We start from the raw sequence: 19771 nt of genomic DNA on the forward strand, positions 1-19771 counted from the left end.
TTTCAAGGTGGCAGATACCTTATCTGGGTATAACTTGCTGAGCCTCATAAGACACCTCTGCCCTCAAGGGGCTTTCTGTCCTAACAAGTTAATTTCTCCCTCAAGCATTCCCAATTCATTCAAGGGCTAGTGAGTAGAGAAGAGTGCTAGGGGATTCTGACCAACTTATGGAAAAGTTTAAGCATTTCATAAAATACCCTAAAACCCAACACCATTATTAAAACATTCCAGGGAATGCTAGTGTGATTCTGTGGACCCCAAGAATTTCAACTGATAATTTGATTGCTCTTGGAAAGTGTTAGATGAGTATTATTTCTCCTGGGCCAGTTTCTGCTCGCTTTCCCCTGGAGCATCTGACTCCTGGGGCTGCCCAGGTTCACAAGGAATGTGACAATTCCCCACAGAGTTGTGCTGGCACAGGGGTTTGTCTCTAGAGAACCCAAGTCCTAAGCCCTAGTACTGGCTGGCAATAGGGAAAAGACTTACCTATTTTTTTTTAAGTCAGGTAACACAGATTTACTGTGTATGACTCAAAGGTATAGGATCACCACACCACACCCACCACCACAGCCCATTGTGTCCCCTCGCGTTTGTATTCCTCCCTCCCATCCGTAACCTTAATTCTGCAGTTAGATTTCCAGCGTTTGTCATTAGTTTGGTTTTGCCTGACCAAGAGTTACCTTCTTATAGGACAGTTCGGCCTGCTCAGAAGTTGAGTAGCTGACCCAGCCTTTAAACTTCTCTTTGACTTCTTTAAACAGGCTGTCCACACAGTCCTGCAGGAAGTGTTGGTAGTCCGCTGATTCGTCATTATGTAGGCGACCCAAGGCTTCCAGAGTGAGGGGCTTCAGTTCTTGTTCAGTATAGGAATTCCGACATCGGCTCATTTCTTCGGGAACCTGGGAGGGATGTGAGCGACAAAAGGTTAGTCTATCTATACTCAGCCCTATGGCCCAGGATCCTCAAGGTGGTGCACGCAGTCCAATCACTGTTTCCAGAGAGGGGGTCCTGCCTACCTCACAGGGTATCATGAGGATAAACACACATCACCTTCATGAGGCTATCTAAAAACCTTATTTGTGTAAAATCTTTTGAAGGTTACAAGAGGAGGCTACGTGACTAAATACAGGGCTTACAATGAATGAAAGCAGGATTCTCAGATACAGACTTTAGTTCTGATAATTTGTTGTTTTTGCCTTTTCAGTAAAAGGGCACAAAAGTAGGTAATTTCATCAAACATACTAATTCTAATGGATTTTACATTATAATATATGTATTAAAAAGCCATTCTCATGTCCTATGTGCCTGTAATCTCTAGCTGCGGAAAAGTCTTTCGTAAGACAAGAACAAATATTGCACTTAAGATTTTTGCCCCTATTCACATGATCCTTAACAAATAACAAGACTTCCCGACTTCTTACCTGGAAAAGCTTCTTGCATTCTGCAATCATGTGGGCCAGCCCTTGAGTGGCAGCGAGGTTTTCATTCAAATCCTTCTGATCTGGTTTGCCCAAACTTTGTTTTCTCTGCATTACCCTAAGCAGAAGCAATAAGGGAGAGGAAAGATTCATATATTTACATATATTTAATCAATGTGTTATTCGAGGAAATGCAAAGGAGGGACAAAAACATTTCACTAGACCCTATTTGTCATTAGGTGGCTCAAAAGAGTTTTACTTTGGTCACTAGAATTTCTCAGAGTTTTATCAACAAGGTACAACAAAACATGAAAGAGACTGTTTTCAATGAAATTCAGGTTATTTAAAGCCATTAAGTTAATGGGTTTCTATTTAAATACGGCAGCCTGTAAAGTCTATATATGTGTGATGGGGAGGAAAAAAAGGCAGATTTGAGGGGTACCTGAGTAGGAGGCACTGGCAGTTGTGGTAAACAGTATCCCTATTCTATTCTTTCCAGTTTAAATAAACAGGATCCCCTTCCTAAGGTGAGGGGAAGGAAAAAAAAAAAGCCTATTGTTTCTTAGAAGTTTTATCTTAATCTTATCAGATCTCTCTATCCCATTAAGGTTAGAAAACTCCAGTGAATGGTTAGAATAAGATAAAAGGATATCTGAGCATTGCATGACTTTCAGAGACAAAGCTAACTTCAACTAGCACAACTAGTCCCACCAGCTAAGAAATTTTTGTCAAGTTCCACAGAGACTTGGAAAAGGAAGAGTCTGGACATATTAGAGAGTGGAGAATGGCAGTTAATGCCAGTGGCTTCTTTCTCACTAGCTTCACTGGGAGGACTTTTCATGAAATAAATACTCCTGTAAGTAAGAGACACTAATTGTCTCTGCCATTTTCTTCCTGTCAGACTCAGGCGAGTTAGTTACTCAAATGACCTTCTCTGCAGCCTCACATTCCGCATTTGTAAAACAGGGCTACTGAGAGTATCTTCCCCTCTTATGATTGTTGTGAGGATTAAACTGGAGAGTGAATGACAGGTAGGTGGGCTATGCCTGGGACAGAGTGAATGCTGAGCCAGTATCAGCCTTTGTAAGTTTCTACATTCACTGACCCCACTCACTCCTGCCTTGTATACATTTAAGGAGAAACATAGCCAACAACTGGTGTAGGCCAGATCCTAACTTTGAGGTTCCACATCATCCTTAGTTCTTCTTCTTTTTTTTATTTTATTTTTTTTTTTTTTAGATCTTTTTTTTTTTTTTTTAATAGAGGCATGTTTTTATTTTATTTTATTTATTTGTTTGTTTGTTTTGTTTATACATGCACTGGGTACAGTCAGAAGCGCGGGAGGGTGAGAGAATTCACCAGAGCCAGAGCGGGGAGCAGAGCAGGTAGAAGGACCGAAGTACACTGCTGAGGGGAGCAGCGGGCGGCAGGAGATTTCTGCACGCCATGTGGGACCCTCCTCCGGTGGCTGGGGAGCAGCCGGGGATCGAACCGGCGCTGCAGAGGCTGCGGGCAGCTTCGCAACCCAGCGCTCAACCACTGCGCCACCTGGGGAGGCCCTTCTTCTTTTTTTTAATAACAACACTTTTATTTTATTTTATTTTAAGATTTATTTATTTATACAAGCACTGGGTACAGTCAGAAGCGCGGGAGGGTGAGAGAATTCACCAGAGCCAGAGCGGGGAGCAGAGCAGGCAGTAGGAGCGAAGTACACTGTTGAGGAGAGCAGCCGGCGGCAGGAGAGGTCTGTGCCCCATGTGGGACCCTCCTCCAGTGGCCGAGGAGCAGCCGGGAATCGAACCAGGGCTGCAGAGGCTGCGAACAGCTGCGCAACCCAGCGCTCAACCGCTGCGCCACCGGGGAGGCCCCATCCTTAGTTCTTTTAGACCCAGCTTCTTCCTTTCAATTTCTGGCACAGGCCAAGAGCTAGGCCCCACTGACCCTGCAGAGGCCAATGCAATGGGGCTCGTATCCCTCGTTCAATTTTTAGGTGAGTAAACAGCATGCTGCTTGCTGGCACAGTATGATGACAGTGCACTGAGGGCAATGGGGAGCACTTCCCATGGCAAGGTAGGAATCCAAATCTCTCTCCATACCTGGTTCCTAGACCATCCAGGAAGTCACTTGCTTGGGGTTGAGAAGAAAGTGGGGTGCAGTGTGGAGAAGGGGGTGCATGGGCTGTCAAAATCCTTTTATTTTTTGATTCAGGTAATCGAACAAAAATACAAAGCCAACCGTAGAAGGAAAGGAAGGGAACATGCACCCCTCATCTGACCCATACCTCGGAGAAGAATTCTCTCTCTTCAGAGTGTTGAGGTGGAAGAGGGAAGGCGCTAAGCACACGGCCAGGTTGGTTGGAGTCATCTGGTTCTCTTTCACTGCGGCTGTGACATCGCTCAGGAAATAAAGGAGTGTCTGCAGAACCTCCCGATTTTCATCAGGCAGGAGCATAATGGCGGCCTTGATGGCCTGAAGGCGCTGGTCCTTGGGCACATCTGCGCGATACCAGCATTTCCCCATCAACTCAGTGATTTTCCACGTACATTGCAAGGAAATGTCCCAAAGCAAATATCACCATCAAAGACCTCAGCCCAATACTGAACAAGCACTTGGAGAAAGTGTACTTGAGGTTAATATGGAAGAAATTAGGGATTGCCACCAGCGTGACTACTCTCAAGTATTTCCTGCCTGTGGAGGAGCTAAAAAATTTTAAACACCCACAATGCCAATATACGCCTAAATCCACCTCAGAGTTCAACTCCAGATGATACCTGCTCCTTCATTTTACAGAAGTTTTTTCTTTGCTAAGTATGTCTTAGAAATTGAGTTTACTGTTCTCAATTACTGAAAACATTATACACATTTACATTTGCTTATTTTCACTGAAAAAAATCTTATGTAAGATACAAGCAAGAGAATAAGAACTGAGATCTCTTAGTCTTGACTACAAACTCTTTGGTACCGCTGGTGACTTTCATGATTTTTAACTGATCTGCTCATTCTTGAAATGGTTTGTAAAGGAAAACTAAAATAGTAAGTGAATTCAAACAGGTATATTTAACTAATAATTTCTTTAAGTTGTAGAACGCATATTGAGAGGCTATTATAAAAATGTATAAAATAAGGTAGGAAACCCTGGATTCAATCTTGAGTTCTCCTTTACTAGACAAATCTTTCTTTTAAAAGGCATGTGGTGGAAAAATCAAGTCACTCAAATGCAGCTCCATAGGACAAACTGATTAAACAGCTCCATGGTTACAACGCATAACAAATACCTCGGTGGGGAAAATGTGACCTGTGTTTTCATAAAATATGAAAGGATGAAACAAATAATGAAATAATCCAGACCAGCTCCATTTCTCATAAAATAAAGTCCACCACGCCAGTTCTAAAGACAATTTCAGCACTAAGACAAGCTGCTGTTAAATTACATTGCTGTAATACCACACTCAGCCAAGAAAAACACAATGCTGTAAAAGCTATAATCCTGATCTTGATCATTAATGCAGACAACTGTTTGCTCTAAGTTTTACTTAAAAGTTAGAAGGGCATGAGTATTGTTTTCCCCAGTATTTCTGGAAGAAGCTGAGATGAATAACAGAAAAAGATTATTTATTCCTTTTACATCAAGATAAAACACACAAGACACCTGTGAAATTTTAAACACAACAGTCCTTGCTGCAGAGATGTGAAACAACTGAGATTCCCATAGACAAGGCAGAGGGAGAGACTTGGCACCTGCTCTTTTGAGCATTGTAGGCAATACTGTTTTAGAAAACAATTACAGAATGAGCTCCTGGATCAGAATGTAGAAATGTACAACTGCTTTGGTAATTAAAGAACAGTGACAAAGGAATTATTATTATTATTATTATTTTTTATTTTTCAAGAAGTATATAGAAACCTGTTCCACACACAGGGAGGTAAGAAAGAAACTGATGACATTTGTTTTCAAGAGGTCATTATGTGGGTCCAGAAGAATGACATCTAAGGGGGTTACAATTTCAGCTGGTCCCACTTTCCCCCACCGCCAACAATTCTAAGACCAAAGAATACTTACATTGGTAGATCTGGAGGAAGGTTTCTGAGAGTTTGTTTGTCATTAGTGGCTCAGGAAGATCTCGAAAATACTGCTTCAACATGTCAGCCACATCATAAGCACTCTGTCCCTCATAGTTGACACAATCTATGGCACTTTCATTCATTTGGCGCAGAGCCTGAATTCGGGATTTTACACCTGATTTTCGGAAGAGCCCAACCTTTAGGGAAAAAAAAAAAAATCAAGGGTCGAATGGAAGCAATACTTTCACTACCAAACTCTAAAAAGAAGCATGCATCTGAGCTACCAGGACTCAGTGGGACGCCGAGGCAGAGATTCTCACCTGATCCAAGCAATGGTTGCGAAGGTAGCGCATGGCCTGCTGAATGCTCTGGGGCAGGGGCTGACCTGTGCGCTGCACATTGACAGTCAGAGGGACTCCAAACACATTCTGGTCCTTGTAGTCTGGAACCTTGATCCTTTTCATGAATTTGGGCACAGCCCTATTCCAAAAAGAACATGGAGGAAGAAAATGTATTTATTTGTTTATACCTGTCCATTTCTACAGGAAAACCCTTTGGTTCTAGATCTGTGCTAAAGGAGGTGGCTATTTAAGTAAAATTTCAAATTCATCTCCTCAGTTGTCCTAACCACATTTCAAATGTTCACTAGCCATTTATGGCCAGTTACCAGATGATGCTAATCTAAAACATTTACACCATCACAGAAAGTTCCATAGGATGGTGTTGTTCCATATTTTCTGGGCCTGTGCACCCCGCCATATTTCTCCAGTTGGGAACTCTCCTTCACTGTTACCCATGGGAACTAGGTCTACATTCTTAAGGGAGCAGATGGGCTTCCTTACAAAATGGCAGCAGAGGAAGGGTCAGAAGCAGAAAGCAACAAGCAAGATCCAAATCAAGTGTTTTGTGGCAGACTTTGGAAAACAAGAGCCCATTTGACTTGCAAAGGATAAGAATTCTAAGTTGTTAGTTAAGATCCAAAGTATTTAGGATAAAGAAGATCTGTTAGTGCTGGATGAGTAAAAAATTCACAATGTTGCTTCAACATTATTGGAAGCAAATTCATGGCTCCACAGTGGAGGCCAAACTGAATGGCCCCAAATCAAAATAAATTCTCCTGCTGATGACCCCGGAGAATATAACATCTTTAGGTTTCTAAGGAGGATGGAAAAAAACAATGAGGGTTTTGTCAGCCTGCCCCAGGCTCCCTGGAGTCCACAAACCAGGTCCAGCCCTAGCAGTATATGCAACAGCAGGAAACCCATGTCATGCATTTAATGCTGTCAAGCAGAAATTTCAGCTCTACAAATGACCTCTCTGAATGGGACAAGAAAGGGCAAGGCCGAACAGGAAAAGAACTCCGTGTAGAATTTCTTCCTACGCCAAGGATCCCACAATGCGAGGCTTTTACATTTGGTTTTGACTCACTGGAGAAACTGACCAGAACTCAAAAAGTATTACGGACTGTCAGATTTTTGAGGGTTTGGTGGGCAACTCAGAAAGAAGAATGTAAACTATGCAGTTTTAAATAGCCGAGAGGGAAAATATGACTCTAAGCCCAGAGGAAAACTGCAGAAGACAGCTAGCTTTGACTCGTGTGCTTACCAATAGCCACGACAAGTTACTGTTTATAGTTCTAGGAAAGGTAAAACTAAAGCGTGGAGCCAAATTTGTATTTCCATACAGCTAAGTATATGGTATCACGCCTATAAGTGTGCATAATACTCGCTTTGTCGGGGGAGAAAGCCCAGCGGCGGAATGTGCAAAGAACACATTACGATCTCCACAGAGAATCTGAAGCATGTGGGGAGAAACCGGTCAATACTTATTTCTGTCATTCAGAACAAACAACTTCTGTATTTAGCAAGGCTCACATAATAACAGCCTTTGAACAGGAGGTGCTTTGATGCTGAAGTTAAACTCACTACCAGTCCTGAGGAGAGGAGTTGCTGGAGAGAGAAGGAACAGTTACATTACTTGGAGACTCTCTCAAGCAACTGGTTTGTTACAGAGCATCGCTAATGAAATGGGCTGCTCCTCTGTTTTTATAAGAAGTAATGGCTACGCAATTGGATAATAAGCACTCGATTAGTGGAAAGACTTAAGGATACTCAGCTGCCACTGTGAAATGCGCTGGGGTGTCAATCCAGCGACATCTCTCTGTTTTGTGCTGACAGAAGAAAAATTAAGATGCAGAGACATGAGGTCATACCCACCCAGCCTAACAGCCTACGTGGCCCCTAAATACACCCAGGGGTGTATTTTCAAAAATAACTGAAAACAATTATCTAATACATTTTATAACCTTCAGGAATATTTTAGTCTATGTCTCGGAATAATGAATTCCTTAAATGTTTGAGTATTGTTTGAGTTTTTGTTGGAAAAAATATAACCTAAACTTTTTAGCATGGGTAGATTTTTGAGTGACACTGCAAACACTCGCATCCAAAATGATTTCCAAAAACATGTGAGCAGGGTTGCAAAACCAGGTACCATCAATCAAGCATTTCAAAGTCAGCCCCGTAATGTCTTCTGATCTAATTGTTTTTTGTTTATTTTTCCCTGCTTTCTATAAATACAATCTGATACTGTGTTTGCATTTACCTGTGGTGGGCTACTCCTCCCACCAGGAAAGAGGTATCTCTACAATGGGATGGAAGAGGAATGCATTTGCACCCACCAACTTGTGATGTGTCCCTCAGAGAGTGGAACACTCAACTGAACCTGCTGGTCATTCCCTGAAGTTACAGAGGCTGAAGCAGTATCAAATCAAATGTGGCCCCAAGGGCCTCCCCTGGTGGCGCAGCGGTTGAGTGCTGGGTTGTGAAGCTGCCTGCAGCCTCTGAAGCGCTGGTTCGATCCCCAGCCTCCGGGCGAGGGTCCCACATGGCGCGCAGACCTTTCCTGCCACCCACTGCTCCCCTCAGCAGTGTACTTCGGTCCATCTGCCTGCTCTGCTCCCCGCTCTGGCTCTGGTGAATTCTCTCACCCTCCCGCGCTTCTGACTGTACCCAGTGCTTGTATAAATAAATAAATAAATAAATAAATAATAATGGAAAAAAAAAAAAAGTGATCCCAAGCATGCAGACGCCACTGGCATTAGGATGATAGATTGAAGACATTAATAAAGGATAGAACTGTCATATACTCAGTGGTGGGACAGCCTCGAGCAACCATTTTCAGTTATAATTTAAACCCTTACCAGCTAAAACCATGTTTATTAGAAGGTGTGTATTTCTCCAGCAGCGCAGTTAACTTGAGGAGTGAATATTTCTGCAGTAGGTTCATCTGGGCCACAGACTGGCAGTTAATCTGCAGTGATACAGAATTCAAGCTCGGCCGATGAGAGCTCTGGAAACTGTGCCACCTCAGTCTGTGCCTACGAGAAAAGAGCAGAGGAAAGTGAGTGAGATAAAGGCTTTAACAGGTAGCTACAAAATTAGCAGAGGGTTGCTCATTGGCCTCTCATCTTAGGAAATGAGAGAAATCAACATTCCATTCTCCACCCCTGCCACCCCATGATAGAATATACAGAACCTAAAATTTATCATCTTAACCACTTTTAAAAGTACAGTTCAGGTGATGTCCAACCATCCACACCACCCACCCACCGAACTTACTTCACCTTTCCAAACTTAAACCCATTTTTTTTTTTTTTGATGTTAGGACTTTCTGGCCTGTCACTTTCCTCCCTGGTCTATTGCGGCACTGAATGCCACACTTAACCCCAAGGCCCCTATACGAGCAACAGCTTTCTGATCCTGCAGAGAGACACAAAGCTCTTACCTATTGGACCTTGTCAGGGAGGCGCCAACACCAGAATCCCGCCTTTCTGGAATGTCTGAGGGCTCTTCTGGTTCATTCAGTGAGTTGCCTGTGCTGTCCAGGTCACTGGGCGTGGCCCGGTCATTGTCCACATCCAGGTGGATCTGTTTGGGAGAGGAGGGGCATGGGGAAACTGAGTCCAGAGCAGAGTCAGAATCTCCCTCATCTGAAAACTTCTCCGACCATTGGTTGACGATCCGTTGCATCCCCTTCACGTGGTAGAGGATGTCATCCAGCTCGGGGAAGATGTCCTCGTTCTCCAGGTCGGCCAAGTCACCTGAACTGGAGTAGAGGAGGGAGCCTGGCACGTTGTCGTAGATGCTCAGGCGGCTGGTCATAGAGCTAGAGGAATTGCGTCTCTTTAGTTCTTTGGGGCTGTCACTGTTTTCCCTCCTCAGGCTGATGTGGCCAGGACCATGGAAGCTTCCAGTCCTCCAATTCACAGAGCTGTTATTCCCTGAGGGAGAGAAACTGCCATTGGAGAGGGCCTTGGGGAAGGTCCCAGGCTTGTGATCTTCTGGGATGTAGAACACAGTGTCCTCTGGGTAGCTCTCTCGGTTCTTAAAGTTCTGCTCCACGACGTTGTTGAAGGTTGACTGGTTGAACGGGTCAAAGCCCTCTAAGTACATGCCCACCCGCTTGTTGCAGGCACTGAGGCTCCGGGTCCTGGTGACGGGACTGGGTGTGCTGACGGCGCTGCTGGTTTCTGACTGGCTGCTGCTGCTGCTGGTCTGCGTGGAGTTGGAAACGCTCCTCTTTCGTACCATGGGGACATTAATGTGGTTGCCGTTGAGGGCGGAGATCTCCACGCAGTTCAACTGCTTTAGCTTTTCCTCGTCCACCCCCTCCTGCAGAACGGGCCCACTGATGATCAGCCCCAGCTTGGAGGGTGCCTTGTGCTTGCTATGGTGAGAGCTCCTTAGCTTTAAACTCTCCATGCGCTTCAGCAGACTGCGCGTCTTGGACTTGGCACTCTTCTCATGGCCTTTCAAGCTGAAGCTGAAGCTGGACAGTTCCTTGGGAGAGGGTAGGCTGCAGAAGGAGTCGTCATTGCTTACAAAGTTGCTGGAGGAGCAGACGCTAATGACGGAGTTAGTGCGGGGTGTCGCGCCATCCCCACTGTGGGGTACATGGGTGGGGAGGCTGCTGGTGCTGCTGAGGCTGCGGACTGAAGCCACCTCCTGGCGCTCGCTGAGGTCGGTCAGCATGCTTTCATGGCTCGGGGCATTCTGCAGGTGGGGATCCCCTGGGGACCCCGGGACTGGGTCCTGTTTTGGAAAAAAGACATCAAACTCCTCAAGCCGGGACCACCTCTTGCTGTCCCTCTGGAAAGTCCACTTGTCACTTATTGCACAAGGTTCATCCTCATCTGAATCTTCACTCTGCAAGGACAGAATGGACCATTCAAACACTGGCATCAGCAGACAGCAGGAGCAGGCCTTGTGCAGAGGGCCTCTGCCTAGAGGACTGCTCTTTAACACCCCACCAGTGTTGATTCCTCTTTTAATCTTTAGTTTATTATTTTTTAAAGTAGCAGATAGCTTTGAAGAGTTTAATAGAAAAAAGCCTTGATCGAGTGTTGCTAGCTAAATAAGGGGCATTTTATGGAAGTTTCTGGGACCTATAACTGTCCTTGAATTGCTCACAATGGAAACCTCTCTGAGATCTGTGAAAATTCCAGGCATGCAAAATATTTTGAACTGGAGTCAGCAAGGGTAGGGCTCCCTCTGGTCTGCCTTCAATTTTGCTGTCTGTTGATAGTATGTGTTTATATTCTCTTTTTACACATAGGAAGGTAGTTTTCAAATACTAAGAGTAGTGACTGAAATCTCCAGTCACCCCAGAGTTAACAAATTCACTGAACAGATGAATGGAGGGAGACACCAAGCAAGGTAAGCTATCCATCTCTTTGTTCTGATACTTTTGGTGTCTCACCTGCTCTTTTCCATCCCTTATCCCATCAGACACTGGATCTAGAGCTAATGCTACAAGTGTCCTGTGAAATTTCAAATCAAGACGTGCCCAGGGCAATTTAGCAAGGCTTTGCACAAACCCAGTCCTGACAGCACATAACATTCCCAAACACCACTAACATCTTTGCTGATTATGTCTGATTTATGTGCACGACTCAGGATGTTGTAGCCTTTTAGGCAGGATATCAAAAGGCACAATTCAGTCAGATGCATGTCTTTCCCACTGGTGTGGAAAATATCCCATGACCTAAGTTTCACTGGACAATGAAAAGAGGCATTAATGCTGACATGTAGACTGCTCTCTGCAGCTCAGTGGGTACTGAGGTTCCAGTTCACTTGTTTAAAAGGTTGAACTCCCCCAAGGAGGCAACCTGTAGGTCAAGAACTGTAGGGTAATTAAAACTGGTACTCTGAACAGTCAGAAATATGTTCTTTGACCAAACTTATTCCTGTTTACTCTAATTTATGGAACTTACTCCCAGTGCTACACCCACCTCTTCTCCGAAGACCTCCTAAGAGGCCTCACATTTTATCAGCAGAAGAAAATACCATCTTATCCAGCTATGTGCTGCCATTGGAGTAGAATGTGTGGGATTTCCTGTTCTCCACCTCCCCCAACTCCTTTCCTCCCTCCAAATCTCTTATTATTCTTCAATATCCCACAGGCCAGACTTCCCTTCCAACTCTACAGCTTTGAAACTTTTATTTATGGGAAGACAGAGACATCCCAAAGATGTCTTTAATTTCTATAGAGAAAGGTGAATACAAAATCCACTGCTTTCCTGAAGCCTCATCTCTCTTTAAAATGAAAGAGAGAATTAATGAAGCAAAATGATAGATGATTTGTCCACAGTAGGAAAAAGAATCTGTTATCTGGCTGAAAGTATTGGTTGCAACTATACAAGGCTACAGTCTTTGGTAAACTTGTCTGGATTCTAACGTTCAAAATGTAGAAGTTTCTGGAAGGAAGAGCTTGAGAATCAAAACCTACAATCCAGTTTTCAGCCTGCCCCTTTCCCTCACATTATTTATACATTTTATACACTTACTCTCTTCCGGTGTGGACTAATCTCCAGTTTCATCACCGCACATTTGTTTAAAGTATTTAGACGCCTGTATAGAGCAAAGAAGTAACATTAACAAAGTAGGAAACCACTGATGGGTGGACAAATTTGTATTTTTTTCAGTTGACACATGTCATGAGTTTCTTTCAACCTTTAAAAAGTAATTTAAGAATATCTTTATATTTAAGATTTTTTAAATATAATTTTTTTACTATAATTAATATATAGTATATTAATATATACTATAATTAATATATTTTTACTATAATTTAATATAATTTACTATATTATAATAAGGTGGCACACTGCAAAGGTATTTGTTATTCTTCATGTCCAGTACATGTTATTCTTCATGAAACAAACAACATTCAATGAGAAAATTTATGCCTCCTAAAGCTCCTATGTTGAGCCATTAGGTAGGTCCACAAAGTGCCTATAAATAAAAGCCAGTGCTATTTCACACAAAGGACAACAAGGGAACCACATGGAGTAAACAGCATATTCTATCTCAAATCAAAGTTTACATTAAAGAAAAGCCCAGTTTTTAGTTATTTGCCAAAAACATCTTAGCCTTGTACAGAAAAGAAATCTGAGCCCTCTTTAATCCCTAATTATTTTTACAACTTCCTGTCTAGGATGCCTTAATGTTTGGTATAGTTACAACCACAGTGCAAATAATTATCTTAAACACTTATTTACTGCAGCTTCAAGGATAAAAATCTTATAGAGTTCAACAAATAAGCCACTGGTTTAGATTCTTCTTTGGAACAGCAGTCATGTGTTAATTGTGAATATTTCTGACCCCTGCCAAACAGTAAAGTTAATTTAAAATTGGGGAAACAATTGAGTTTTGTTGAATATAAAATGCCTTAAAAACAAAATAAAACACAAACACAACCCTCACTGGGAAATAATGGAATAGCTGGGGGGGGGGCGAAGAAACCCTTTAAATATGCAGGAATAAATGGTATGTGACAGTGTGAATGACAGCCCTTCAGGCCCCAATTTTTTCTAACATCTTCCAGATGATCATCATTGTTGTCTTCTTCAAATGAACCTTTAACTTATTTATTTCCACTCTTGCTCACAATGCAATTCTTCCATTTTCACAGGATAGGAGCATATCATTCACACCAATTCAAACTGGCCAGGGACCTCTTCACGGCTTTACCTTTGCATCCTGTCCTTGCAACTTGTCTAACAACTTAGATGCACTAGGATAGAAAGTATTTTGCTTGCTGATAAGACTGCCTTTGATTTCAGAGTATGTGGTAGCCTGCTTATAGTATAAACAAAGATAATTCAGAGTGCCTATGTTCAGGAAAATTTTGAAGGGAAGAGAAACAAATAACCAAAAAAAAAAAAACAAAAAAACAAAAAAAAAGAGTCCACAGACCTTAAAATGAGACCTTAAAATGTCCCTTAGGAAGGGACATCCACTCCTTAGATGACTTAGACCCACAGTGTTTTAGTTCTCAAACATTTTCAAGATTTAAAGTATCTGGAATGGTTACAGTTAGTCTTAGGTCTGAGTTCCATTCATCAAACCCGTAATCAAATATCCACTTGACTTCATTTGGACTGTAATGGTTGAGTGGTGTTTATAATCAGGTTTACTAGGCATGGAGGCCTCTGGGGGTGGAGGAGGGACTCACTTTAGATTGGAGTCAAACAAAAAGGACCCAGGAGGCCAGCTTTATGAAGGTCAATGTTATTACCTTTTTATATTAATAGCACCAAGTTAGTGGCATTTTAATTTTGAAGCCTAAAAGTTATTCTGGGGCTTAAACTCAAGAAAGTTCCCCCCAGGACCTCCAAAGACTACCCACAGGTAGGAATCTTACCTGAGAGAAACAGTTCTGACATGAAATAATCGTTAAGAGTACAACGGGGGACTCCTTCAGGGTGCTATGCAGGTACCTCATATGTATTATTTCCTCTTAGTCCATCAACAGTCCTATGTAATAGATGTTACTATTTATTTCCATTTAACAGATGAAGAAATGGGAGAAGTCACACAGCTTATCCATGGTTACAAGACTAAAACATGGCAGGTCTGGCACTCAAAAACAGCATCTTCTGCATTTTTTACTTAAATAAATGTATTAAGATAATGTTGGAAATATATAGGAGCAGCTCATATCCTAAGTGAGATTCCTCAGATGGATGTTATACACCTTCTGTCCTGAAGCCACAATCACCCCCATCCCCCAGAGCCCCCAAGGGACTCAGCCCCACAGGAATGTGTCAGTCTTATCTGCTGGGCAACTTGTACCCTCTCTGAAGGGGGAGGAGCACAAGGAGAGGGTATCAAGGGTCAAGAGCTTTGCTGCAGGGAGCTGCAAGCACCCAGATAAAGGCTTAGCAGGCAAGGACCTGGGCCGCCTCCTATATAAAAGGAAAATGGGAAAAGCACAAGAGAGAGAAAAGAAAAAGGAACAATTTTCCAAGTTAAATATTGACAAAATTGTTCCAATCCTTAAAGAGATTTTCTTGGAATAAGTGCAATTGCTTTAAAAAATTACTTGCCTACCTTTTAACAGAACAGAAATAGTAACAAAGTTAAATTTACTATACAGAGGCAGTTTTACATAGTTTAATCATTTTAAGAGCAGTTTTACAACCATGGGCACACTGGGGATGATAGTGTGGATATCTATTATTATACCATGATTACCTTATTTACGTAATTATTCAGAGTGTTTATAGGAAGAGTCAGTTGTAACTCCAAAGAGATTTAGCAACATGGAATAATTTTCAGAAGTGATAGACAAAAATCATCTCATAACAGTGGATCACAGTTTACATTATTATCTGTATATGCTTTAAGACAAGGGAATTACTCTCCAGTATTAACAGTGAATGTAACTCATAGTCTTGGCCTTATCACTGGGGGTGGATTATATAGCAAAGCTAGCAAGACTGGGACCAAAGCCAATCTCTCCAAGGAAACAAATACATAAATCCCTTAACAAGTGTGAGTGTAAGAATGTTGGTTAACAATCCAATTCCAAAAAACCTAGCAGGTTCATAATTGCGACTTTTGGTGACCACCAAGCTCTGAACTGAAGATATTTTTGGGATCATTTTTAAACAAAGAAAAATATCCATAAGTTTACAAGTCTGATACTCCAAGTGAATATATTAACAGACCAGCTCCCACCAGTTTTTGACAAAAGGAGCTGTGTAGAATCTGCAAATGTTACAGGTATACAAAAATTTATAATAAATCTTTAAATGGAAAATAAGAGTGTATATGGGAGCACTTAGTAACACCCAGGGGTGTGTGTATGTGTTGGGGGGAAGAAGGTGGCAGGAAAGAGAAATCATCTAAGAATTATTTTATTCAAATAAATTTTAATGTATTTAAAGTAAAAATACTGAATTAAGTATTTAATAATACTTTATTAAAGTAAAACTTTCCAACTGAGTTTCTGTAACTATATTACCACATATATTTAAAATCAACTGCTCAAAATATTTCCACATGGCAAAAGGGGAAGTCTAAAAAAAGACTGTCAGTCTGGAAAAAACTTCACAAATCACAAGGCAAATTTTGAATAACACTGTAGCCTCATGATTTGCTGACTCTAGATTTCTAAGAGCCGAAGAGGCATATGGAACAGGTTAGTCTAGCAAATGAGACGAATATCACACAGTCAGGAAAACAAGTATTGCCCAACTACTCTGCTGACAGCTCAGAACTGTAGTGCATTACAAAGGCTGGTGGCTTGAAATGTACTATGGAAGGCTCCTATCTTTTCTTCTGAACATTTGTTTGGGTCTCTCAAAAGGAGAATCATTTTGTGAACGTGTGGACAAGAGCCCTTGGGGTTTTCCATTATAGGCATGTGATGACGTTCTGTGAATTCTTATGACTTTCTTTTTTAGAAAGAAATTCAACCTGAAGACTTTCTCCACATACTCAAATGGGCTTCCGTTTTTAAAGTGCTGTGCCATCCATCACTGCCTTTCCTTCTTACACTTAACTTAGCAGCTATTAGGCTGTGCATCAGAGAAACTGAAGCCCCCTCAAGAATACAGTCCAGGGCCCTCCTGGTGGCGCAGCGGTTGAGTGCTGGGCTGCGAAGCTGCCTGCAGCCTCTGCAGCACCCGTTGGATCCCAGGCCGCTGCTGAGGGTCCCACATGGTGCGCAGACCTCTCCGGCCGCGCCCATTGCTCCCCTCAGCAATGTGTTTCCTTGCTCTGCCTGTTCTGCTCCCTGCTCTGGCTCTGGTGAATTCTCTCACCCTCCCACGCTTCTGACTGTACCCAGTGCTTGTATAAATAAATAAATAAATCCTAAAAAAAAAAAAATACAGTCCAGTTGTTTTAAGATTTTCTTTTCACAAAAGATCCAAGCAGTTGCACCGATTTATTTCTTTCAGAGGGAGTTAGCTTCTCCAACGGTGCTGAGGGCCACTGGAAATCACAATGTACAAAGGGTGCCCTTCCCCTCCAAAGCACAGAAGCTGATTTTCAAACTGGCATTCCAAAAAATAAAAAATTTAAAAAAATTCAAGACTCTAATCATGACCTTTGGCTTGCAATGTTGCAGTGATATTTTTTGGTGCAGGAATTCTTAATCTGTTGCTGCTGTTCTGGGGGTCCACTCACCAAGTGGCTTAAAATGTGTGAAACAGTTCATCTGACGCAATTTTGTAAATATTTCCTAGGATACATCTTACCAGTGAGCTCATTTATATGCGTTATCACCAATGATGAATAGGAAAGAAATAATTTCTGCCTCATAGCTAAGCATTAAAATATTTTAAAAATGTCTGGAGTAGCTTATATTCCAGATGTTGTAAGACTTCTCTCCAAAACAGCATCAGTGACATTTTTTTTCTTATTGCAGATGACATAGCTATGATATTATGCACTACAGTGCTGGAGTTGGAACTGGGTTTCTTATAGAAAATGTGAACGTACTGCAAACATTTCTAAGCCTTCATCTAATTGGATTTGAAAAGCAGCAGTGTTTCTGTGGTTAATATGGTACTTTTTTCAGTCTTAAACCATGAGTCTACTCCACATACTATCAGCCCACCTATTTCCCTACAAGCACTATGTAAGCTTGCTGTTGTATTACAACATTGTATTACTTCAGAAGGCAAAATATAGTACTTTCATTGAGCCCTCACTGCTTTCTTTGCCTATAAAGTGGAACTAAATACTTGGTGCCATTTCACCTTACCAAGTTTTTCCATGTTAAAATAAATACTAAATTAAAAGAACATTTATTTAATTTTAAAATCAAACCAATATGTGAATTTTATCTGACTACATCCACCACCCACCCAAATTCCCCTTTTATGGGTTGTATGTTTTGAGAAAAATTACAAAGATAAATAACTTAAAATGAATAAAATGTTAGGAAGAGTTTGAAAGGATTATTGGTGTCCCCTCATTGTGGGCTACATGTTTTATTACTTCCATTCCACCACCAGCTGCTCCTCAGCCTGAAGATTCACCAGTACAATGAACAGAGATCTCTGGCAATTTTATTCGCATTTCAGCTCAGTGCTCATTTACTGCATGTCTGCTGTATGCTCCTGGTGACGCTGAGTTATTTTATAGTCCTATTTCATCCTATGTTTACTATTTTGTAACTGGGAACACTGAAGAGGTGCAGAGATGTTTCCTGGAATCAAGTAGTGTGCTCCTTCACTCTTAAGAAGCCATAGCCCCTCACCCCACTTATGCCTCTAAGTATTTTTTAATTCAACATAACAGCAGCTTTAGCTGTAGTAGTGTTACCTGATTGGGAATGTAACACTGTTTTTTAATAGCTCCCATTCCCATGTTTCAAACCATCTAAATGCTATCTGTTTCAGCAAATCATATGATAGAAAATACGAAATGGTACTATTTGAGTACCTCTTGGAACAGTGCCATTTTAACGCTAATACTAAATAACAAGACTTTGCTTATTTTAATTAAAGGGTTATGGTTCATAATGAAGTAAATCACTATTTGCATTCCCTAATCAAAGACTCGTCATAATTAGCTGGAACAAAAGTAAACAAAAACCATCTCAAATAAATAATGTTATTTTAAATAAGAAAAGAAAAATACTCAAAATATTTCATTTACCTGCATAAAGCTTCAATGGCATCTCTGTCCAAAAAATCATGCTCTCTCTTGACCAAGGAAATATCAATAGGGAACAAAAGATCTAAAAGAAAAATAAAAACAAACACATTTACTGAGCACCTAAATTCTTTTTTTAAAATAATTTTTAAAACTTTATTTATGCAAACAAGAACTGGGGGTGTAGGTCAGGGGTGCAGAGATAAGAGGATTCACCAGAGACAGAGGGGGGGGCAGAACAGGCAGGCCTACTGAAATACACTGCTGAGGGGAGCAGTGGGCTAGACAGGAGAGGTCTGCCATGCTATGTGGGTTAGCTCCCTGGCCCAGGGATCTAACTCAGGCAACAGTGGCAACACCATGATATCGCTGAGACTTAACCCCTGAGCCACCAAGGAGGCTCCTAAGCACCTAAATTCTTGCCAAACAAGTCCAGTTCAGCAAAAGAAAAAAAAGTAATATATTGAATATCTTCCGTGTGTAAGATACTATGAAGTGCTAGGGGAGAAAAAAAAACAGCTTAAGATAACACCGTATTAATGTTCAAAAGGAGTTCAGATCTAAAGTAATATCTCTTCCTGTTAAAGACAGGTGGTTCAACATACTTTCTCACCTTTACAAACAAATCAGCAGGCAACAGTCCCTTGCTGTAAATTATATAATTTAAGCCAGAAAGAATACCAAAAGGATGCTTCCTTTTAATGTGGCTGGTTTTGGTTTGTTTGTTTTAATCTGTCTGCTCACATTTGATCAAGGAAGAGGTCAGGGGAAAAGTGGGCCAAACAAGAGCTGGAGAACAATGGTGAGTGGTAGCAAAGAGAACCTAACCATTTGCATGACATCAAAAGCTAAGAGAATTCAGGATATGCTATTTTTAAACAAATATTAGCTCTTCCATATGGCTTTTAAGGAGTTTATATAACTCCCTCTAAAACAAAAGGCCAACTATAAAGTCTATGGAACAATAGAACCCTAAATCCCTTAATCTATAGAACAGCTTAATACTTTTAGAGTCAGTGTATCTGAACTGAAAAGCAGAAGGGGGAAAAAAAGTCAACTGAAGGGAAGAAATTCCTTTTTTTATCCCCTTGTAGATCAATGCATCCAAGAAGAGGAGGGAAGAAGAGGACAGCAGCACTCTGGAAATTTACAACACTCTGGAATTGCCTTTAGGTAAACACCAGTTATCCCTCTTTGGAGTTCCAGCTATTAGGGTAAATAATGGGCTTTCCCACTGGAATGCTTATGTAATATCATGAGCAAGAGTTTTCCTTTGCAACTCTGTGGTTCTGGAAAGGGCAAAATAAGTCAGCATGGCAGGAAACTGGGATTACC

General features: G+C 41.5%; 1 protein-coding gene across 6 annotated transcripts in view; it reads right to left on the minus strand.

The window, feature by feature from the left end:
* DLC1 (DLC1 Rho GTPase activating protein) overlaps positions 1–19771 on the minus strand; it is a gene marked incomplete at both ends in the record, with an annotated part of 350776 nt that overhangs the window by 2405 nt on the left and 328600 nt on the right. For 4 of the 6 annotated variants that reach the window (XM_084231354.1, XM_084231356.1, XM_084231357.1 and 1 more), the window contains 9 exons: positions 681–899; positions 1422–1536; positions 3700–3913; positions 5479–5677; positions 5801–5960; positions 8683–8859; positions 9267–10687; positions 12328–12391; positions 18440–18521. In XM_084231354.1, the coding sequence (XP_084087480.1) occupies positions 681–899; positions 1422–1536; positions 3700–3913; positions 5479–5677; positions 5801–5960; positions 8683–8859; positions 9267–10687; positions 12328–12391; positions 18440–18521 (2651 nt within the window). The remainder of the gene's footprint in view (positions 1–680; positions 900–1421; positions 1537–3699; positions 3914–5478; positions 5678–5800; positions 5961–8682; positions 8860–9266; positions 10688–12327; positions 12392–18439; positions 18522–19771) is intronic. The other 2 variants (XM_084231358.1, XM_084231359.1) reach the window with 1 other exon arrangement.

The sequence above is a fragment of the Talpa europaea genome (assembly GCF_964194135.1).
Source record: "Talpa europaea genome assembly, chromosome: 4".
In the NCBI taxonomy this organism is placed as follows: domain Eukaryota; kingdom Metazoa; phylum Chordata; class Mammalia; order Eulipotyphla; family Talpidae; genus Talpa; species Talpa europaea.